The sequence below is a fragment of the Macrobrachium nipponense genome, chromosome 1, assembly GCF_015104395.2.
Source record: "Macrobrachium nipponense isolate FS-2020 chromosome 1, ASM1510439v2, whole genome shotgun sequence".
Lineage (NCBI taxonomy): Eukaryota > Metazoa > Arthropoda > Malacostraca > Decapoda > Palaemonidae > Macrobrachium > Macrobrachium nipponense.
In genome coordinates, this window is record NC_087200.1 from 33,012,920 (window position 1) to 33,037,864 (window position 24,945).

The 24,945-nt window shown below is 40.9% G+C and overlaps 1 protein-coding gene across 11 annotated transcripts in view; it reads right to left on the reverse strand.

The window, feature by feature from the left end:
• LOC135219219 (dystrobrevin beta-like) overlaps nucleotides 1–24,945 on the reverse strand; it is a 487,262-nt gene that overhangs the window by 213,239 nt on the left and 249,078 nt on the right. For 9 of the 11 annotated variants that reach the window (XR_010315395.1, XM_064255798.1, XM_064255797.1 and 6 more), the window contains 2 exons: nucleotides 23,831–23,878; nucleotides 9,706–9,872 (listed from right to left, as the gene is read on the reverse strand). Coding sequence is in view for 10 of the 11 variants with exons in the window: in XM_064255798.1 (XP_064111868.1) it covers nucleotides 9,706–9,872; nucleotides 23,831–23,878 (215 nt within the window). In the remaining variant the exon portion in view is untranslated. The remainder of the gene's footprint in view (nucleotides 1–9,705; nucleotides 9,873–23,830; nucleotides 23,879–24,945) is intronic. The other 2 variants (XM_064255799.1, XM_064255795.1) reach the window with 1 other exon arrangement.

The window sequence follows — 24,945 nt, forward strand, 5'->3', positions numbered from 1 at the left end:
ACAGGACAGGTAGCATTGGTTGCACCCAACTGGGAGAAGAGCAATTGGTTTCCTCTTCTACTAGAGTTGAATCTCCGTCCCAGATGGATTCCCAACCCAAAACTGAATCAAATAGTACAAACTCGGACTGTGTCAGCTTCCTCAAGAATTCTAAATGCCCTAACTTTATGGACTTCACGAAGTTTGCGGCTCAGAAGGATGCTAGTGTCGATCCACTAAACATCCTGTTTGTAGAATCAGATAAAAGAGAATCAACACTCAGACAGTATGATTCTGCAGTAAAGAAACTGGCCATCTTTCTAAAAGAATCAGATGCCCAAAAGATGACTACGAAGATTTTTCAGCTTGGCTTTAATATTGATTTGACAGATTCGTACTTCTCATCTATCTCTCGAGCATGTGCCCGTTGAAACCAGTGGACCGCCCCCACACGGTCTCCTGGTTTTAAAACGATGTACTCAAGTTGGCTTCAGACACTGATAATGAATCATGCTCATATATAACCCTTCTCAGGAAAACATTATTCTTAATGAGTCTGGCTTTAGGCGCCAGAATATCTGAACTGGCGGCTCTTTCTAGAGACCCAAATCACATTGATTTCCTCCCGTCGGGTGAAGTTCTACTCTCCCTAGATCGGAAATTCTTAGCCAAGAATGAAGACCCACAAAACAGGTGGGCTCCATGGAAGATTATACCTCTCACACAGGAGTCATCATTGTGTCCTATTGTCACATTAAAATCTTATCTGGGCAGAACTTCTGAAAAGTCTTCAGGTCCTCTTTTTATTAGAGAGAAAGGCAGAACCATTTCCTTAAAAGGAATCAGACAACAAATCCTTTATTTTATTAAACAAGCCAATCCGGATTCAGTCCCTCGCGTCCATGATATCTGGGCAGTGGCTACCTCAATTAACTATTTTCACAATATGAACTTCGAGGATCTTAAAAAATATACGGGTTGGAAATCCCTGGCAATACGTATTTAAATGCCACTATCTAAAGAATTTAGAGGCCCTTAAATTTTCAGCAGTGGCCGCAGGGAGCATTGTCTCCCCTGATACACCCTAGTCTTATAACTCTATTTCCTATTCCTTTATTCTGCTATAAATTTTTTTCCCTTGATACTCACTCTTTCCTACCTGCCTCGCTCGTAATCCCTACCTGTCTCCCTTAGGTTCCGGGCTGGTTTGCTTATCAATCCACTTCCGGACATGTACAAAGTTTATATTTGTTATTTTTGTATTCCTTACCTGTTGTTTTCCCAGGATAGTATGGATCTGGTCATATTTGTTCCTACTTTTTTACCATTGTAACTTGTTACTTTACATTGGTTATTAAAACTTAATTTTAAGAGAGGAAATTATTTTTATTTTTCCTTGTATCTTTTAAATTTTGTATTTTCCAAGCTTGTATGGCCAATTCTCATATACTATTTCACCGGCCAACACAGGTCGAGCCCAGAAAAGGGATTTTGACAAACAAAAAATCTATTTCTTGGGGAAGACCTGTGTCACCCAGTGAACCCATCCATCTCTTTTCCTGATCCCCACCCTTTAGCCGACCCAAGCTTGGGTGCGTAATTCAGGAATGAAGCCTTCGGGCGGGAGTTGTAATAGTAGCGAGCGGAAGGTAGACGTATAGTAGTCCTTGTAACGGCACCTACCAAGAGAGGGGTTTTGAGGGGAATCTTCTACTTGGCAGAAAACCTGTGGTAGTGGCTTCCACTCACCCTGTGTTTATACCGACACCCTATGGGTGAGCGAGCTGAAGGTAGTAACTTAGCATTCTATTTAGCTTTTTCTCTGGTATATTTAGCATCTATCTATACCTAGAAAAGCGTGCTACAGGAGCATTTCACCGGGCGACACAGGTCTTCCCCCAGAAATAGATTTTTCCTTTGTCAAAATCCCTTTCTAAGGATTGTAGTCTTTCCCAGTAGTCAAGATCCTTAACTTCTTCTATTCTAGCTGTAAAGGACCTTTGTACACTCTCTATTTGTGCAATATCCTTTTGATAGTGTATGTACCATATCATATTGCAATATTCAAGTGGACTACAAACATATGTTTTATAAAGGGATTTTGACGTAAGGAAAAATCTATTTCTGGGCGATTGGTTCGTGTCGCTGCGCGAAATATCCTAACACATACCAGAGAATAAATAAAATAAAGAAAAGGTCAGTACTACTGACTCGCTCACCCTCCAAGAGGGTGTCGGTATGAACACTATGGCGAGTGAGACCACTACCACGAACCACTTGCCAATAGAAATCTCCTACTACAAAACCCCCACTAGAGGGGAGCCGACCCACAGAGTGGGCAGCAACTACTACTACTCCATCCCATGCTGCCGACTGCTGCGCCTCTGGTGGCCATCCTTTTCAGTTAGCGCACCGCGTACACACGTGCCCTTTTTTGCTCTGTGTTTTTTGTGCCCCTATCTTGGATTTATTAATTATGGAGCGTGCAGCCATCGCAGCAGCTAAGTTAAGTAATCAAGTGTTATTGCTATTGTGTTTTTTCCGGCCTTGAGTCAGTATTTGCCGTTTTTTAGGTATAAATACGGGCTCTTGGTCGGAAGCATGGCAGCATGGTTCTGCCTCGTGGCGGGTTCGTTCTTGGTCTTCCATACCTAGAACCTTCCCTTATTTCCTTACGCTCTATTGTTAGTTATCTATTTTATGTTAGGGGTCCAGCCTACTGGGTTTATGTCATGCATGCATGTCTTCTTTACCTTGCGTAGGCATCATCTTCCAGACCCTAGCCACAGCTCTTAGTATCGGCCCCGGCTAGCTTTGAGTGGTAGACTTTCTTTCGGGTTAGTCGTACACTCCTGGATTTTTTCTCCTACTGATTTATTTTCTTACTTTACGTTAAGTGTTTTTTAGTTATTTTATATTTTAGGTTAGCCTACGGCGTCTGGCATTTCACGTAGCCTAGGTTCTGTATTGCCTTGGTATCCACCATTATTGCTTCCGCTCTTCAGTTCGGTTGCTTTTGTATAGCATCTCACTGATTAGTTGGTTACTTTAACCTAGGCTATGTTGTTTCATTGTATTCGCGTGTTACCGCTCCGTGGTCACTATGTGATCACGGAGCAGCCAGGCGCCTGTCCAGTCACCTTGCCCTCCTCCCGCTCTTCCATAGGGCCGGGGGGGGGTAGGTCTGTCCTCGCTCGCTCCACATACCCGTGCCTGCCTCCCTCTCTCCCTTGGCGGAGGGAGTAGGGGGGGCTGGACAGACTCAGGACTGGACCTGACCGTTCTCGGGCTTCACGACACGCTCGGATGACTAAGGGGGGGGGGGGGGGGGGGGGGGGGGACTGGCCTTGGGGGGGGGGGGGGGGGGGGGGGACCCCCTCCGCGGGGGGGGGGGGGGGGGGGGGGGGGGGGGGGGGGGGGGGGGGGGGGGGGTACTCCTTTCCCCCCTTCCGTATCTCTTCCGGTCGCTCCGTTGCTAGCTCGAGTTCTGTTTTTCGCCCTCTCGCTCTTTCCCGCTTACTGGTGCTCTTTAATTTACAAGGAGCTCCGGCATCCACGTGGAAAGGTGCTAGTTCACCCTTGCGGGCGGACTGCAGGCGTACAGTTGGTCTTTCCTAACCACCCCGTCTCGCTGATATCGCGACACGAACACCGCCGCGCACCGGATTTATTCCGGTACGTTCTAGGGCTTTAGGTTTAAGTGTTTAGTATTTAATTTAAACTATACTAAGTTTAATTTAAGCTACCTTAAGCCAAATCCCTCCGTTACCTACGTTATCACACCGGATCTCTCCGGGGTTCTATCCTATTCAGGCGGTAAGGGAGGGGTTATGCCCAAAATTTTTTTGCGCTCCGGCATGCAGCGGAGTTCTTTTAGCCTCTAGCCTGTAAGTGATATATTTTACGATGCTCATGTATCTTTTCACTTACAGACCACCAACTGTGAGCATCCAGGATGCAATGCCATGCTCCAGGACCCCTGTGGGCATGAAGTCTGCAGATCCCATGCTCCATGCGCGACTCCGCACGGGAATCTACAAGTCTGGTTCCACGAGACCTGCACCATTTGCTACGATCTGGTGAGCCAGCTCTTGGACGGGGTAAGTATTCCCAACTCCGTTCGCTAATCCCTACAAGGTTATAGTTCTTAAGTTTAATTTTAATCTCTTATTTTAAACTTAAGCTTGTTTTATATGGGATCTCGCATCCCCTATGTTTTTAGACTAAGCCTATTACTTAAGTTTTAATCTTAAGTTTTAACTTAAAACTAACAAATACCCTCTCTTCCAGGCTCCCGCCGTTAGAGACACCGCCCTGGCAACCCTGAGGGCTTGGGTCGGCGGTTTTGGCAAGAACGCCGCCAAGGGACAGCCCTACAATCATGTGTTCAGCTTTTCTTGTTTTGAAGTGCCATAACAACATTCCCATTTTTGCTTTACATTTTGCCAATAGAATTGCTATAACATGTTCCTATTCAACATCACACCAAGGTCTTTAACTGCTTCCTTATTTGTGATTGTCTCATTATTAGGTCCCCTATATGCACATAGCTTTTCTTCAAATTTATCAATTGATTCAAATTTATCAGAGTTAAATACCATCCTATTTACTTCTGCCCAATCATATACTTTGTTAAGGTCTCCTATCTTCATCACTAGTATTTTCTCTACTTATTCTTGTGTCATCGGTGAAACTACTCACTACCGAGTCCTTAACATTACTGTCTATGTCTGCAATCATAATAACAAACAGTAATGCAGCTAACACCATACCTTGTGGCACACCGGATATTACCTTAGCTTCATCCGATTTCTCATCGTTTGCAATAACTATCTGTTTTCTGTTGTGTAAAAATTCTTTTAACCATCTTCCTACTTTATCCACTATATTATGTTTTCTAATTTTCATCGCTAATATATTATGATCTACCTTGTCAAAAGCTTTTGCAAAGTCTAGATAAACCACATCTGTTTCATTTCCGCTTTTCAATATGTTCTCACGGTGGACTAACAGTTGGGTTTGTGTACTTTTTCCGGGTACAAAACCATGTTGTCCTATATTAAACAAATTATTTTTTATTAAATGTTTCATAATATTTTTCTTCATTACCCTTTCATACACTTTCATAATATGTGATGTTAGACTCACAGGCCTAAAATTACTTGCCTCTAGTCTTGATCCTACAGAAGAAGGAAAGATCTTGCTGATTGTCTATTACAAGAACAGGAAGACAAAAGACCTGATTATGAAGAACAACCCTGCCCTGCCTGCAGGAGACCCCCTGAAGCAGAATAATGTTGTCTACTGCTATACATGCTCCTTCCAAGGATGCCCTGGAGTATACATCGGGATGACAACATTACGAAGGGAATCTCCTGCCACACTCAGAACGGAGCTATCAAGCAACATGTCCTCCATGCCCACCAACAGCTAGTCCTATGTGAGGACATTGTCAACATCAAAATAATTGGAAGCACCCTGGACCCAAGAAGACTTCGCCTCCTGGAAGCATTATTTATTCTCAACCAAAAACTAAGTTTAAATACGACACAGGAGCCATTTCTGCTGCCTACATGCCTGAGAAATACACTGCCAGCTCTTATGGGAGTAAATACCAGCAACCCCACCGAGCCAGACAAGTACCCTGGCGCTAGTAATACCAGCAATGACAAAAGCCCAATACCAACCAATGAGAATGCAGCTCCAGGTGAAAATAGCCAGCTTAGAAGGTCCAAATGCATCCAGTGAATTTTTAGCCTGAGAAGCACTGCGGCCAACCAATCACAGCACAGCTTTCACCCGTGACCCACTGCGCGCCAATTTCTGAGTGCCAACACAGTTAGCATATAAACAGCAGGACTCACCACCATTCCTCAGTCCCAGCAGCACCTCCAGCTGTGACCATGCCCAGAGGAGTAGGGCAAAACGTGTCAGCAAGGGAGAGAGAGAGAGAGAGAGAGAGAGAGAGAGAGAGAGAGAGAGAGAGAGAGAGAGAGAAATTGTGTACGTATAATAAACAAGATTATGACAAATTCACAGATTTTGACAACCCCTTTCAGCATGTTCCTTGCCAGTTTAAGCAACCATGAGGACTTTGATAAGAAAAATAGTGAAATTACTCTACAGAATCAACAGTGCTAAAACAGCTATAACTTTCAATAACACTTGTTTAAAAGAGGGTCTACTATCCATGTATTATCATTATTTTTATTATCATGTATTATTATTATTATTATTATTATTTTATTATTATTATTATTATTATTTATTATTATTATTATTATTATTATTATTATTATTATTATCATTATTATTATTATTATTTTTTTTTTTTTTTTTTTTTTTTTTTTTTTTTTTTGCTCTATCACAGTCCTCCAATTCGACTGGGTGGTATTTATAGTGTGGGGTTCCGGGTTGCATCCTGCCTCCTTAGGAGTCCATCACTTTTCTTACTATGTGTGCCGTTTCTAGGATCACACTCTTCTGCATGAGACCTGGAGCTACTTCAGCTCTAGTTTGCTAGATTCCTTTTCAGGGATCTTGGGATCGTGCCTAGTGCTCCTATGATTATGGGTACGATTTCCACTGGCATATCCCATATCCTTCTTATTTCTATTTTCAGATCTTGATACTTATCCATTTTTTTTTCCCTCTCTTTCTCTTCAACTCTGGTGTCCCATGGTATTGCGACATCAATGAGTGATACTTTCTTCTTGACTTTGTCAATCAACGTCACGTCTGGTCTATTTGCACGTATCACCCTATCCGTTCTGAACCATAGTCCCAGAGGATCTTTGCCTGATCGTTTCTATCACTCCCTCAGGTTGGTGCTCGTACCACTATTTACTGCAGGTGGGGGAAGCTGATGTTTCTTGCACAGGCTCCAGTGGAGGGCTTTTGCCACTGAATCATGCCTCTTTTTGTACTGGTTCTGTGCAAGTGCCGGGCATTCACTTGCTATGTGGTTTATGGTTTCATTTTTCGTATTGCACTTCCTACATATGGGAGAGATGTTATTTCCGTCTATCGTACTTTGAACATATCTGGTTCTTAGGGCCTGATCTTGTGCCGCTGTTATCATTCCTTCAGTTTTCCTTCTTTAGCTCTCCCCTCTGTAGCCATTGCCAATTGTCATCGCTGGCTAGTTCTTTAGTCTGTCTCATGTATTGTCCGTGCATTGGTTTGTTGTGCCAGTCCTCTGTTCTTTCTGTCTTTCTCCTGTCTCTGTATATTTCTGGGTCTTCGTCTACTTTTATTAGTCCTTCTTCCCATGCACTCTTTAGCCACTCGTCTTCACTGGTTTTCAGATATTGCCCCAGTGCTCTGTTTTCAATGTTGACGCAGTCCTCTATACTTAGTAGTCCTCTCCCTCCTTTCTTTCGTGTTATGTATAGTCTGTCCGTATTTGCTCTTGGGTGTAGTGCTTTGTGTATTGTCATTTGTTTCCTGGTTTTCTGATCTATTATTATTATATTATTATTATTATTATTATTTTAGAAGGAGAACCTCTCGTAGGCATGTTTTGTTAAAAATGACTGCTGCTTCAGCACTATTAATCTTGTAAGAGTTTTTCTCTATCTTCTGATGACGGCTTTCTCGTTGTTGCTTAGACCTGCGAGCAACTCACCAAAGGGCATGGTAAATTCGGTTGAGTCATTTGATTTATTATTGCTTATACAATTCTCTCTCTCTCTCTCTCTCTCTCTCTCTCTCTCTCTCTCTCAGTTGCATCCCAGACCATCCAAGATTGGAAGATGCAAAATATACCGGAAGATGTACTAGCAATTCTCTGGTAGGCATTAGAGGTGCCTCACACTGAGGGACCTGGGGCAACAGGTGTAAGGTCTGTTAGGTCTCCAACACGACATTTCCTCCTGATCCACAGGACATTATCAAGCATAACTGCTAAGGGACTGAATTCCAGTGGCGAGTCCTTCTTATATCGTGATGTTGCGGGCTCTTGAGTACGGTCAGAGCATCTCTCTAGCAGGTCGGGTTTTCATTGGTTCCTGGGAAGGTGACTCATACGGCGGGTGTTTACGAGTCTTGCAGACCTTCTCAGGTGGGGGGTATCACCGGGAGCCTCTTGATTGGCTTCTACCTGAGTGATGTCACTCCTGGTATTCTTCTCATGTCCGGTGTTTGTTTCATGCGTGCTGGTATTTTCGTTGGGGGGGAGGGGTGTGGTCCTCCTCACACACGTCGGTATCAGGAACGCTTCTTGGGTGATATTAAGGGGAGGCTTTTGTTCGAGGATAAGCAGCGGTGATGCTGCTGGGTGTTGCATAATGCTGCGGGATGTCACGGCTTATATGATCGTCGTTGCTTGCAGGAGTATCTCATTCAGGGGCGTTGTCTTCCGTGGAGTTGTCATGGTCAGTGGTGTCATTATTGGTGGCAGGTGTTCTCATATTCATGGGGAGGAGAAATCTTCCTGCATCGTATTCAGTGTTGGTTTTATTTGCTGGATGAGAAGCGCCTCCAGTAGGCGTAACCAACGGGCATCAGGGGCCTTCCCGATGATCTTAGTGTTCTGGATGATCACATCCCGGGAGATGGCCTCTTGATGTTTGGTATGGGTATGGTTCTTAATAGCCCCCTCTTAGGCGTGGCAGGAGAGTCTCTTAGACAGACACATGCTAGTCATACCAACGTAGGCGCCGGTGCAACTGCGGACTGGGCATGTGTATTGGTATACCACATACGTCTGCTTCAGGGGGTCTCTTAACTGTGGGGAGGGTTATCAGGCGCTCTACTAGCCTGTTTAAGTAGCAAGGAAAAAGCTGCTATTCGGAAAATAGAGAAGAATCTCTACCAGTGTAATGCTGCTGAAGTAGCCATTACTTTTAAAAAAGTATTGTTATTATTATTATTATTATTATTATTATTATTATTATTATTATTATTATTATTATTATTATTATTATTATTATATTATTATTATACAAGAGATGAATGAGACTACTGGGTCACACTACTAGACTCTCACAGGGTTGCCCAAAGGATCTGATTGTATACAAGTAGAACTGAAAATGAAAAAAGGTAAAGTTCACAGAGTTTAAAAACTAAGTAGAAGAGAGCAAAGACAGGAAGCAATGCACCTGGGCCCAAAGGGATGTTGCCATACATATACTTTTACACTATCTAGGAGTGCTACACAAGGCACATGGTAAGAAGTAATTCTCTACAGGGGACTGAACAAATAAAGATCCTAAGTATATGAAGCTAATAATTTAATACCAAAAGATGAACTGCAAAGAACTTTATGACATACTCTAATAAATGCTTGGTGCCATAAACTAACCAGTTTTTGAGTGTGTAGAAAGCACTACACTGAATCATTAACTCCTAAATGTAGAAAAATTCAATTGTTCTTAAATAAAATAACAAAACATTTGGCAGGTAATAAATGCAGCTTTCTTCAGAAGCTGAGAGCTGGGGAATAGAAATGTTAATTATCAATTACAAGCAAATGCAAGAATAGTAGGAGATCTACACTCGAGAAGATCACTGATAGAGAAAGAAATATTAGATCACAGAACAGAACCCCCAAGGACACAACCAAAATGCCCCCAAGGACACAACCAAAATGAAGAAAGAAGCATAAATTGTGTTGCCAATACAAACAGGTGAAGTTTCCATACCTACTGAAAGTAACAAGGAAAAGTTACCATCATAAAGCCTTAAATTCTAATTTAAAGAAATTAGCATAAACAACACACTTACAAAAGCTGTGTATTCTTTTACTTGATGATCAATGGAATGTGGTAGAGAGAAACGTCCCAACCAGAAGCATTCTTGGCACATGCTGTAGTTATGGCACTTCTCACATTTATACCGCAAACCACTGAAATTCTCTCTTCTACAACCATCACAGGTGGTCTGATGAATAACTGAAATAAATTCCCAAATTAACAAGGGATTTACCATTTATACAACTTTGTGTACGATAAATTTAGGGCTTGCATCCAAGGAATTTTAATTATATTACATATATATATTTATAATTTCAACAGATTACCAGAAAGGTCAAACATTAACTTACAATAATAAACTTTCATGTTGAAAACTACCTAAAGCATTCCCTACCACGCATCATATAAATAACTTATATCATTGGGTCCACATAGCATAATTCCTAATTTTTTGGTAAACTATAAACTAATGCAAATACTTATATAATTTGAAATGCCAATGTTCAATTTCATTTTACTTTCCTTACATACATAAATAGTCCTTTTGATAACATAAAAAGAACTAAGTGCTAATATGAGAAAATGAACTGCACACATAGTACAACACTCCTGCTATTTAAAACATAATGTACTATACCCATACTACTTTTCTGGTGTGTTCCAGAGGGCACCCATCTCTTACTATCTATAATTGCACCTAGCAATATTCCTCTCTAATTGGTTGAAACAAAGTCAGTTTGCATGCAACAAAACCAATTTTGGGGTCTTTTTAAAGCTGAATAAGTGTCCTTCATCAAAATGTGTTCAAAAAGGCAAACTAATGAATATAATAGGGCAAAAGGACAAGAGGAAATTAGTAAAAAATATCAACATCTATATTCTCTGCCCTGAAAAATATTCACCATCATTATAGTAGTACAGTACTGATATGGATATATATACATTATTTGTATCATGTAAAACTAAGAGGATACCAAATTTTTCAAGATTCATAACCAAGAACTTGCTCTACAATATTATATATCTTTGCTTAGCCTGTGTAAAGTTAGTTTTTGTGTTAGGATACTCATTACTCATTATGTGCTGATTTCATGTTTAAGCTGAATAGTTGTCATTCATTGCTGATGTTCACAAAAGCAAAATAACAAAATTACTAGTCTAAATAATGAGTTGAAGTTATATCTACAAATTAAAAGATTCTGTAATTTTTCATAAGAAAAGCATGCAAAAAGAAATTTGCAGTGTCCCCCATTTTTACGTGGGAACAGATTCCAGAACCTACTGGAGAAATGCAAAAACTCCCTCTAAATGCTTATAGTAACTGGCTTATAACTCCCAAATACCTTGTACCCCTTAAAATAAACATTGATATTTGCCAATTTTCAACATTTCACTACTTGATGTGATAGTTCAGACAAAAATATACCTTAAATTATCATAATAAAACAACAATTTAATGTATAATTTCAAACAAAAATGCATCCCAACCCATCATCCCACAACACCCCAATGTAACCTTACATTACAGCACTCTCCTATTACTGTTACTCCTAAGTAGGCTATATATGTACACCCCTAAAGTGCTTATAACAGCCTATTTTAACAGTTCATCGCTAAGCTTGACAGTTCAAACAAATATATACCTCGAACTATCATCCTAGAACACCCTAATATAATTTTGAAGTCATGTTGCAAAATTAAGTACTACTGGCCTACAACTGTTACTCTTACGTATCCCCTATCATTCAGACAAGTTTTCTTTTGCCTACGGCATTGTTCTATGCATACTATATTGCACTGGGTATACATTTTACATATAGTAGTATGTATTGATATTTTCCTGGGTTGTAAGATAATTTTGAAATTATATTTGCTGTACAGGTATGTATTTAGGATAGTACTGTTGTATAGAACATATAAAAATAAGTGGATAATTTAGAACAACGGAACATGACCTCCAAAGAGAATGCTATGTTTGTACATCATATTAGTATTTTCATGATATAACAATACAAACTATATCCTCAGTCAAAAAAAGGGATTTTGAACGAAAGGAAAATCTATTTCTTAAAAAATCTGATTTCTGGGCAACGACCTGGTGTCGCCCTGTGAAAGAATGGTTCCTTTATTGATACTATTTCTGAGGAATAAATATTGCTAATTCATTCCTAGAAAAGAAAAAAGAAAAACAATATAATGCCAAGATAAACTGGCTCGCTCAACTTCTTATAGAAGTGTCGGTTATAGTAAGGAAGCGAGTTGGAATCACTAACCAGAGGTCCCTTGCCATTTAGCTTCTTTTCTGTCCTTCTTCCTTCGGGGACAAAACCCCAGAACTACGGAGGAGCCGTGCTACAGCTCCAGGTTCTACTATACTACCGGTGAGCGGCCTTCCGACTCCTGAGATGTCATTACCTGAAGATAGCCTCCAAGGCTTGGGGTGGGGTAAGCTGGGTGAGGAATCTCTAACTACAGGGTTGGGGGTTTTCACAGGCGGGACACAGGTCGTTGCCCAGAAATAGATTTTTTTCCTTCGTCAAAAATCCCTTTTCTGGGCTTGGCTTGAACCTGTGTCGGCCTGTGAAATAGTTACCAGGGATAATGCTAAACCCCACCAGCTTGAGGAACAGTACAGAGATAAATTTAAGAAGGTAAAGTTAAACACTTGTAAAGGTTAATAGTATAAATAATCCAATACTTAAAATTACAGTTCTTACCCTAAGGGAAGTTGTAATAACCCTAAAACACGGGTTATTACTTAAAAATTAGTTAGCCTAACAACAAACAATAACAAAAACAGGTTTTGAGGCAAAGACAGGATATAAGTTGATATATACAAAAGAATGGAACTGAACATCCAATTTATAATGATGAACAAAAGAGCGAAACTCAAGGTAACCCAAATACATGGAGGCGACTAAACCTAAGTAAAGGGTGACAATGGGGGCAGGTCGAAGGGAAGGAGGCTTACAAGGAAAGTTATGTAAGTAAAATTAAGAAATCAGGAGAAACTGTGTTTCCAGACTGCCATGTGCTGGAAATTTGAAGGGCTTCTAAGGGTTTTAGGTAGTGCCGTTTGAAAACTGGTCGGAGCATTTCCAGCCTGTATACTTCTTTAAAGATTGTCAAAATTCAATGTGTTGGTTTGGAAATAATTTAATAGATTTGTGGCCACCGCCCTAACAATCGTGGTGGGCCCACGAGGAAAAGGACTCTGGATTGGCCTGTTTTAATGAAGATATAAATTTGTTTGCCTGATCCCGCCTTTTAGGATAATTTGTACCACCTTCCTTCCTAATGAAACAATGGGCCTGAAGATTTCAGAGTTGTTCTGCCTTATGGTAGGGCCCTCTTGAAGAGTTGACAGGACAAAGGGAAATGTCTCTTGAGGTAAGTGGTAGGATTTTCCCACGAGGACCATCTGTCCTGTGGGTCTTCAATTTTTGGGCTTAGAAAAATGGCGATCTGGGGATAAGAGGATCTTTCCCCTGAGGGGTGGGAGGAACTTCAATGTGGGCCTGGTTCTCTTGATAAACGCTGAACAGTTCTGATTTATTCTAGCTCCGGAGGCTAAACTTAATAATAATAGGGATTTTCCTCGAGGGGATATAAATAATTGCAAGAAGGTACATTGTTAATGTCCGAGGCCAGTTTGAGGACCATCCATTTATGGGAACCAAGAGGACGATTTAGGTCTCAGCCCATTGATGATGGTCTTAATCTAGCACAATGCTTTTTTGGTATGGACGTAAAGTACGAATCCGTAAGGTCTATTGCTAAAACCAAATTTGGAAAGATCTTTTTAAGAGCTGATTTGGTGTCCGTAGTGATAGTGCCTTGCTGCTAACAAGCCTTTCTCAAAAACAATGATCTGAAGAAAGTATGGCTAGGTTCGTTCGGTCATGACTTGATAAATTTTGAACAACTTAAGGAACTCTGCTAGTTTTCTTGACAGTAATTTGAATCATAGTTGCCTAGAAGTAGTATTCTCTTTTCCTCTTTTTGGGATTCTGAATTGAAATGAATATTCTGGGGATCAATTATCTGCAGTTCCTCATGGCTGCGAATTTCAAAAAGAAAATCCATAAAGTTATGGGTTTTCTGAATTCTTGGGGAAGGAAGCGGACACAGTCTGGAGTTGTGCACCTATTCCTGGGTTAGTTTGGGGTTGGGAATCCGTAGTGGTCGGAGTCTCAACTCTAGGAGTAGAGGGAACAAATTGCTCTTGGGACCAGTTTGGGAGCTTACTATAGCTACTTGGGCCTTTGAAATTGTCCTGAGTTTTTGGTCTAAAAACTTTCATGAGAAGGTTCACCACGGAGGGGAAGAGGTAAAATTTCTTCCATTCAGTTACCAATCGAGGATCTTGCATCCGTAGCGATAGCTAGAGGATCGTAGGTTGGGTGCCAACGTGTAAAAAGGGAAGTTTGTGGTTTGGAACTCCAGTGGCGAAGAGGTCTACTTGGAGTCCGGGGTACTTGTGTAGACTGATTCCAATTGAATGAACTCCTGTCCAGTTGTCCCACCTCCACCGGTCATTACCAAACACGGAGCGGAGCGCCGATATGAGCCCCTGCTCTACGCTAATAGTTCTTGACCTCCTGCCAGGGGTGAGTTGGCTGACAGGTGCCATTTGTTTTTGTTTGCCTGAGAAAATATGGCTATCATTGACATGGTTTCAAGTGGCTTGACTTGGCGATCCCGCCCCCCATGTTTGATGCAGTGTAACTACTACCTTGCGCTGTCCAGAAACCTAATTTGAAATGTGAGTTACTTGGGCAGACGAAGCCGTTTCAGTGTGAGGAATACTGCCCATGGCCTCCAGTACACTTGATATGGTAAGCTTTGGCCGGAATGTTAACGACCAACGTTCCCTTATGAACTTTTTCGTACTGGGAAGTATCCCTCCCCACCCTGGTTAGTGGGAGGCGTACTGTGTGGATCACTAAGGATGGATGGCGGGGGAAACTGTAAGAAGAATTGCTTTTGAAACGATTCGTTTGTCTCCGTCCAGGGGACGGGAGACGTTTTCGTAAGATCGCTGGGATAGAGGCTAGTTTGTCCCGTGATTCTGCAATTCGCCTCTTGAAGCGCCATTACTCTGTTTATATCTTTGAGTTTAGGCTCTGAGCGGAAACTGTCTGTGACTGATTGCAAAACTGGAGTGAGTCCCATGGATCCTCTCCTGGCACCTCCTGGATGTTTTTTGTTGTCAGGGGGGGGGGGGGGGGTTGTTGGAAATTAAGTTTTGTAGCTCTTGCCAATTTCATTTATCCCTTTTTCAAAACGACGGAATTGATAGAGAGTTGGCGATGTAAGTCCCCACTGAAGGCCTAACTACTGGAATCGAGATTCCAGTGTTAGTCTGGACGTTGGTTTTTGTTTATTATGAAAACCTAAATGTTCTAGGAATTTGAATCACCTCTGACCGTTGCTTCTTTTGATTCTTTGGGGTTCTTTGGCCCTAAAATAAGCCAATCGGTCCAAGATAAAAGCCACTAACATTATTCCCTGTTTCCTTAAGCTCTTGTGCACTACTGCTTTCCGCCAATTTGGTGAAGATCCCTGGGGGCTATGTTGAGCCCGAATGGCCACTTAACCTTCGAAGGAGTAGGATCTGTTTGCCTAGTTTTGAAAGCCTAGAATGGACGGGAAGTGTCTTGGCTATGGGAAAACATGATAGTAGGCATCTGTAAGACTCTATAGAGGTTGTGGACGGGCCCCACGGGGAAGTAATGGTCCGTACCTGCGAAAACGGTCAGCAATCCTCCTGAACTTCGTCGGCAATGAATGAATAAGTTCAGATGGTACAAGTCCTAATATGATTTCTTCGGTTTAACCGAGTTCTTTTCTTTGGGCACGCTGGAACAAGCGTCCTTGAAAATTTTAAAAGTTGTTGACTCATTGAGACTTAACTCCTTTGCGAAGGAGGTCTTCGGTATTAACTCCTACCAATTCCGTTGTTGGTGCTTGATAGAATCTGTGGTTTGGAGGAAGGGCCCTCTAAGCCAACTCCAACCTAGTCCCTTTTGTTACTACTACTTTGAGCCCAAAGGCTGAACCCCCACACTGGCGGAAGAGGTACAGCCAAAAAAAAAAAAAAAACAAAAAAAAAAACCCTCCCTCCTACCTTGGGACTCTCACCTGCTGGTTTGCCCGAGGGCGGCCCACCTCTTGCCTCCTCGGAAACCTCTTCCTTCTGTTCGCCAGCCCTGCCGGATCCTCTGAATCGAGAGGCCCACTTCTTGCTCTGCTGCCTCTCGCAAACCTATTGAAAGCCTGAAAGTTCTGGCTTTCAATAGTTGGAATTTGTAGGCTGGCGAGAACAAGCAAAAGAAAGTAGAGGGTTGATGATTGCTGGCGTACTGAATGGGGTCAGAAACAAGGTATTGTTGTTTGACCCTTCGACGAATGGTTTTTGTCGGCCCTCCCTTGTGGTGCTGGGACTGCCTGAACCAACGTTTGCTGAGAAGGCTGGAAGGGAGAGAACTTCCTTGGTTTCTTCTTGTTCCTTGGGTTAGGACCAGAAGATTCCTGCCTCCGCTTTGCAACCAGTCCCCACCTGACTTTGAGGCACTGGTTAACCTTAGAAGCCTCATGAAGGACTTCTGCACTATGGTGCTGGAAAGAGGTTCGTTCCCCAACCCAAATTGAGGAAGCAATCAGTTTATTAGGTTCATGGCGGATAGTAGCTTCCGCAGAACGTGCTTCCTACAATTTCTCCTGGCTATGAGGAAGTCGTAAAGGTCACACTGCATGGTGTGCAGCAGACCTTTAGCTAAAACTTTAAATAACGGCTCTTGTTGGTATACAAGAGCCGTCATCTCCGCCATAGTCATGGAGGAAAGGGATCTCGCGAGCCTAGTCCGGGCGTCATACTCCATCTGGATGAGGGAGTCCGACAACCTGGGGAGTCTCTCACTAAAGAGAGAGGTGGCACAGTCCGCCTTTAGTTTTCCTACTGAGAAAGTAGGAACTGCCCCCTCGCAAGTACGTCTCGGAGCCTGGGACTAAGAGAGAGGTGGGTTCCGTCTCTCGTAGTTGAGGCAGGGGCTCGTCTTTCAGGGCGGCCTGAAAGGTTGCTTCCACTACCTTAAGGGTCAGTGGTAGCGGAGTCCCTTCCACCGGAGTAAAAATGGTGAAAGGACTCCTAAAGGCTGTGATGCGGGTGTTTTCACACCCCCATTCCTCCATACTTCTCATTAGAGTCTGCTGTGCCTGTTCCCTCGGAAGGATCACTGTTTCCTTGGGAACCTTGTCCTCTCTCATCATCGCTGCTTCCGTTAGTCGGACGTAGCCAATGAATGGTGGTTGAAGGTCTCTGGGGTGGAACTCGAAGTCCTCACGCCTTCGAGTTCCTATGCCTTCGATTGTCAACATTCCGTTGACAAACGGGGCATACGAAGCGATCCTCCAAGGGTTGGCCGCCTTGAATTCCGGCAGTTGCTGGAATCTGGCATTGGAAGAGGAGAAGGTGGCACAGATAGAGGGGAACCTGCCGCGATCGAGGTTTGAATCCCGGCCGATGGCATTCTCCTGAGCGGCCAGCCGTTCCGCCAGCGATTGGATCGACTGGCCAGAAGACGTAACAGAACTGGAGAGCTGGGAGAGCACCGAGCGGACCTTGTTGTCAACCAAGGCCCCTACGATCACTCCCACCTGTTCCAGAATATTAGCCGAAAAGGATTCGGGATCAAAAAGAGGGACTTGAGCCCGATCCTTACGTGATCTATGTTTGGGGGACCTCGACGCAGAGGAAGAGGCCTCCCTTGACCTAACTGATCCGGGGTGGTGAGACGGAGTTTACAGTGTGTGTCAGATGACCGATTTCTTGGGGAGACTTTTTAAGTTTCTCCTCGTCTCTTAGCCTTGGAGATCACTGAAGTAGCCTTAGGACGGACAGACCGCTGCTCTTCAGTGAAGCCCCGGAAAGAAGTGGAAGTAGAAGGATCAGTAGAAGGTGATGGAGAAAGGGAATTCAGGAAAGGGCCCTGAGAACCCACAGAGCTGCCCCTACTACAACCCTTACCTGTACCCCATGGAGTCAATAGCCATGGGTTCAACGTCGAGGTTCATTGCCGCAACGTCTTCTGCAACGTCCTCTGGGAAATCCCCCTCCTTGAAGGTCGGCCAGCAAAGGGGCGGCCGCTATCGGGTCCACCACTGATCCTTTCTTGGCTCCTGGGAATACTAGGTCCGCCATATCCTGGGTAAGAAATGTAGGGGCGGCCCTTCGAATTCCGGCCAAAACCCCCTACCCAAGCTTTGAGAGTCGACAAAGCTTTCTTCTTTTCTTCATCAGAACCCTGTAAAAAGGGTCTAGAGTTAGGGAGAGGATAGGGGAGGAATGTCTGTTGTGTTTGAGATTATATGAATGTGTCTCATATGTGAGAGCTATAATATAATAACAAGTATTCGAGGTGATGAATGAATGAAAAAAGTGCTAAGAAACTTACTACTAGTGAGGCACCTCCTACTAGCAAGTAGCAGGTTTGGCAAGCTTCATGATGCCAAACGATAAAATCCTCCACTTTCACTGCACATCCTGCATGAGAACGGCATACTATATGGCCGCACGGGTCTTGGAGGATGGCATTGCACCCAATCTCCTGGCACAACATCTGTAAGTCAAAGGGATACCAATGAGTAGCCAATGAACAACCTCCGGTGGTATGAATATGCAAAATATCCGTGGGTGCCGGAGTAGGACCGACGGATAGAGATCTACGTATGAATATTACGTAGAAAAGTTACGAGGGGGGAAGAAAGACTCCGCCTCCGCCTAAGCTCACTTGTATATGATTAAAAATAGACTCCGTAGGGCCCGGAGTTCTCCGTATGGCCCGGAGTTAATTAATATTGAGTGAGCAATGTCAAACTTCTAACGAAGCAAGGGATAGTACGAGAGGCGGAAATAAAAAAAACCCCCGGAGTAACGCAAAAGATTCTAAACATTAAATAAAACAAAATAAAAACAAAATAAAAACCCATTATATCAGTAAGTGCTCGTGTGAACTATCCTAAGTGGATAGGAAACCCAGTGGTTCCCTCCCCCCTCTCTATGTTCGGTATCGGCGGATAGACACCTGCCGGACTGAACTGAGAGGGAAAGGGTAGGGTAGGGAAGAACGTGGGGTAGGGGAGCCCTCCCCCTGAGCGGCCAGTTAAGGACGGAGAAGAAGGGGGAGGAGGTCCCGAGCCCCCGAGGCACATGACGAGTGAGAATACCAGTAGGGGAGGGGAGATCCCCACCAGTTCCGTGAGTCACCCCCTCTCATGCAGACTCGGACGCTAGCTGTGAGGAAACGATCATCACCCATCGACGTGGATGGCAATGTATAGGAGGGGGGAATGGGGGGACGGGAGGGGGACCCCGTAACCGGGTGGCTCACCACGATCAACCGGTGGTCTTCCCAGCCAGGTGAAAGACACGAGGTGGGGAAGAACCGTCGGAACAACATCAATATCACTGATATATATAGGATTACTTATAATAATCAATCAAATAAAATTAAAGCGATATCTTAAAGCTAGGCTAACACGGGGAACACGAAGCTAAGCAAACAGAAAATTAAGCTAATCGCTGATCCGAAGAAAGGGGTATGTTAGCTTAATCTAACCTCTAGTTCAAGAAAACGGGGGGCAGGCTAAACACCAATCGACAATTGGGGTATGAAAGCCTAACTTAACGGTAAAATAAATGATAACAGGGAAGCTAATCGCCATACCAAAGCATGGTGTATGTTAGCCAACCTAGTACCTATAATATTATTAATGGTAATCAGGAACTAGAGAAGGAAAGAGAGAACATCAGAATAATTAAGATGATATGACTCTCAAAATCGTGACTGATAAAACTCCTAACAATGTAAGGCGTAGCTAAACTAAGGTCCGAAACGTGCGGTCGGAGCGTGCCCCGTGGAGGCCTAACTAAAAAACTAACTGCATAAAAGATATAGAGACTATGTATAAGTAACCATATCTAAAGTACTGAGAAAAAAGGGGGAAATCCCTAACGGTACGGAAGACCGAAAGAGAGAACCCGTACCGCCAAGCGGTCGAGGGGCATACCGGCCGATAAGGCTCCGAATATGTATAAAACACGAAGATCATCATAAAATGAGATCAGTAACCCCAAACAGTACTTAACTTAGAAGCAGAAGCTGAAGACATCTTGAAAATAAAAGATAATCCAAAAGATAATCCAAAATCGAGCGAAACACAGCACAGAAAAATTCTAACGTCTGGTTGTAACGTGTGCTATCGAAAGGAATGACGTCTCAGGCGTCGGAGGCGCTCACGGTAGTAGTAGACCGGGAGCTGTAGCACGGCTCCTCCGTAGTTCGGGGTTTTGTCGAAGGAAGAAGCTAAATGGCAAGGGACCTCTGGTAGTGATTCCACTCGCTCCTTACTATACCGACACTTCTATAAGAAGTGAGCGAGCCATTTATCTTGGCATTATATTGTTTCTTTTTTCTCTAGGATGAATAGCAATATTTATTCCTCAGAAATAGTATCAAAGGAACCATTTCACAGGCCGACACAGGTCAAGCCCAGAAAAATTATTTATACTACAATAAGTTTTTGGTTTACATTGTTTTGTGGTTAGTTCTCACCATCTCCCATAAATTCTTGTAGCAAAAAATTTTTCTGTGATGATATAATCATATCTCTCTCTCTCTCTCTCTCTCTCTCTCTCTCTCCTCTCTCTCCTCTCTCTCTCTCTCTCTCTCTCTCTCTCACACACACACACATAAAAAAACATAAAAATAAACAAATCCAGGAATTTCACAACAAATGACGTATGCCATATTTTTTGCTTCGTCTGAATTATTGTAACATATTTCATTACAAGTTTACTTGACTATGATTATCACACATATTATAACAGTGCACAAGAAAAGATTTTATCACTGTTGATGTTTCATCTCTGATCACTGTAAAAATATTTAAAAAGCAAAATATCATGTAGGCAACACTCAACATTCTACTCTTATCCCAGTCAGTTTAAGTGCACAGCTGTTCTCTCTTTCTCTGAAATATGAGAAAGATTGATTTTTTATACATGTATGTTTATTTCTTTTGTACAGTATAGTTTTTTAAATAAACGTGATGTTACTTTGTCATTCATTTTTTCATATTTTCCATCCATGCTATGTAATAAGTACAAGTTTTTGCATTTCAATAAATGCAGACTGGAAAATAAAATTACAATAATTAAAGCAAATATTCAAGATACTGTGCAGTATGCTTTATCATACAAAACACTTTACACTAAAGTAATATAATATAATAATTTCAATAATGTATTTAGTCATAAAAATAAAATGAAAATACACAACAATTAATGAATACTGCTTTATGAAAAAATGTGCGAATTAGTGAATATCCCCCATGGACAAGTGAATAATGTGTTCCAAAAAATCCGTAAGAAAATGAAACATGGAAATGTGAAACGCCTAAAAACATGGGAGAACTATATATTTATACATTTTTTTGCATGGTGCAAAGCTCACCAAAAACTTCCTGTATCCAAGCTAGTGATATATAGAAAGAACTGGTGGAGGAACGGCGAATACAGAAGTAACGGAAATGAAACCGCAATCAGGAGAGCCAGAAGAAAGAAAATTTTTTGAGAATAATTCCTAGAATACTGGCTGTTTGGTCATAACAATTAAGAATATATACTGGATGTTAGATAATTTATAGTCTACTGGTAACAAAAGTGATAGTAAAGTCTTTACCTCCAACTACATCACTGAATGGAATGAAGCCATTTGGTGTGACATTTGTTAAAAAAAACTAAGCTTGTATGAGAAAGCTGTACAGTAAAGACTTGGCCAGAATAAGTTAACTGACAAAGAGTAATAAAGGTTAAAAGACTTGTAGGCAGAAACAAATGAAAACTATGAAATAAAGTAAAAAGAAATATATAAATTAAAAGATGAAACATACTGTACGTAAATTAAAATGATTAAAACAAAAACAATATAAAGAATGAGAAAAAATAAGTAAAAATAAATGAGAAAAGCCAGAATAAATTTTTAAAAGAAAAAACTGGTTCATCATCATCCCCCCTTTTAGTGTTACACTTCTCATTTACTCTTTATATAAATATGTGTCAGTGCAATGAACGCATATGGTGGGAGGTTTAATGGTCTGTTATAGCTTCTTGCATTTATTACTTCCTTAACTGCTTTCCACCTTTTGTTTACAAGATACTTAATGTATACTGTTCTTTGATAAATGTGTTTATAATTTCCTTCCTACTTATCTCTTTCCATGGTATTTCCTCTCTTTTCTCACACCAGATAAGGTTTTTTTTCTTAGTTCAGAGTCTATGTTAATACTAGACTTAACTGCAACTTATAATGATGTCATCATAACTATGACACATTCCCTTTTTATACTCATTTCATTCTACATACTGCTTTATAGGAAATAAACTTCTGATATCTCATCATCACCATCAATTCCCAAACTGTACTCTGCCATACCATTAACACTAAAACTAAAAAAAACTATTGATGAACATGACAATGAGTAATGTTATATGTTGAATAATTTTCAAAACTAATGTTATCATAGGACTTTTACAATAAATTCAAATCAATAGTTTCAAGAACAGATGAGCATTGACAATTAATGCTAATGACAGACCCAAATATTTTAAAAGAACTGAAAAAATTAACATTACCATAAAAATGTGTATGTATCTGAATGTTATGACCCATAACCTTTAAATACTTATAAATTGACTTTGCTAATATGGAGAAATATAATCTGAACTGCAATTACAATTCTCTGTAATTAAATTTATAGACAGACCTCTTGACATTTGTAGCATGATCCACTGAATATTTTTCATGATTCAGTTAGCTGATAGAATCTTACTGAGTCCCCTTGGCATATATAACCTACTCATATATTTACCTGCAAACACTGGGAACATGGACACAAAAAACAATAGTCTTAAACTACAAAAGCATTGTTTACAACCTCTTGCATGATTTGTTTTTAAATCAAATGCAGGTACATTTCCTAAATCTAGAAACTGACAACTAAGGTGTCTATACAATGACAAAAGACAGTCGTGGGGAAAACTGGACAAGACTATGTGGTAGACGAGGCTTGCATCTACAAGATTGACATGTCAAGATAAACTGACATAACATATAACTAAACTTTCTTTTTTATAGTGAACGGGTAGTCAATTACTGTACCTATACATCTACAGAACTGAATAAAAAGTAAAAATAAACAGACATGTGCTGGATAGGACATGTATCATGTGAATACTGTACATATATGAAGGGTACTCAGGCTTCAACATGTTACTGCAGGTTTTACATTGGATGTAAGAAAAGAGACAGCACTGTAGTTACAATCTAAAGTTATGATTCACATCAGCCTATCCTGTGTTTCGTGTATTTGAAAGGCTGTTTCACAACACATGTAGGCTTTTGGTGTTTAAATCCTGCAAGCTTCTTACAATACAACCCTGAAATTTAATAACTACAGTAAAAGAAAAAATCTGGTTAGATGATGTTCACAGCACAGCCTTCAGCCCTTGTTAATTTAAACATCATTTACCTGAAATGTATAAAACTACTTACATAATAATGTTCAAATAACTGCAACAATTCAAGCAAATTTAACGCATCATCAATATATCTTCTTGTAATGTGGAGTTGCAAATTTTTTATGTACAAACTTTGATACTGGGTAAGGGCATTATCAGAGCCATTTAAACTGATATTTTTCATTAAAAGGTAATTTGTTTTTGGAAGTAGTAGTATGCAGTAGTAAAGCATGGCAAATACTGCTGAAGAACCAACATAGCCATGTTCTTCCTTAGTTTTCTTCATATCTTTAGCAGTAAATGTTATTAACACCAAAGAACATGAAACAGAGGAGCTTGTAAGTAGAGACAACTAATTTCATGTACAAATTTGAAATACATAGTAAACATATTACAGTACTTCCTCATTACCCTAAAATACATTAGAATCCACATGATAGATAGCTCTACATGTGTTATGTCTAAAAGTAATACAGTGCTAGCCACTGGCTCTCTTAGGCTGTAACATGCTTAGCAACAACATACTGCAACTACAGCGCTTCTCCAAAACTCTGTGAGAATTCAGTACACTTACACTCATCAACATAGGCATCGTCAATCAGTTCAACAGCCCACTGTGCATCTAAAAATCAAAATGTGATAAGTTCAGCTAAATAAAATACAGTACTTGAGAAAGAAGATCCCTCATGAAACCACACATAATGGCCACACTGATACAGCAATAGAAATTAAACAACAAATAGTGAGGATACCATTTATGATACTGTGTTTTTTCCTACCTAGGAAAAAAGGAAAAAAGTTTACATTTACAAGCAAGGCTATGTTCTGGCTTCTCACAAAAATCATATACCTGCACTTAAAAAGTCAAAAACAGATTACAAGAAAAAGCATTCACTTCAGCAAAGTAACATTCAATACAGAAGGGAGAAAGACAGTAAAAAAAAAAAAAAACTTGCAATGGACTACTGATGTCTGAGTATTTGCACCTCAGATTTTTCCAAATATGTTGTTTGTGGATATGTAATCAACGTACATCATACTCTTTCTAGATAAGACACATTAATATCGTGATTTTCATTTATTAAGCCAGAGGAGCACAGTGCACATTGTAACCATGAAATTACTGTACTTACGCAAAACGTAGAATATTTTAAAATTCTATACTTAGGAATTTAAAACCAATGAAATATCTGATTTTCAATATCAAACTAACAGTACTTTTTCTAATGAAGATTTAATCATCATTATACTACAGCAGTTAGGGTTTGCATGTTTAAAAAAGATCAGAAGGTTAGCAATTAACACAACTTATAGCAATAATGACCACTTTTCTTGTCTAGAATGATAAAATATAACTATACATTTAACCTGTTAAGTGTCACTTACAAGAGACGTCACCACTCTTGTATCGTCACATTTTCTTACTCGCAAAGCAGTCATTTGGTCTATGCTAATTTTTATGCTTCCTAAAGTTTCTTTTTTCCACATTGATATAGTTTATTATATACTAAACATATTATGATAATAAATAATGTAGAATAAGGAAAGATAAAAGAATTTATTTTGTATATTCATACCCTAACGATTATTATAAGAATGAAACACAAAAGAGAAAAAAATTATTCTTTCATATGCCATTCCCTGTAAGTCAGTTGAGCAATGCTTCATTTCATTTACATTTGTAACCAG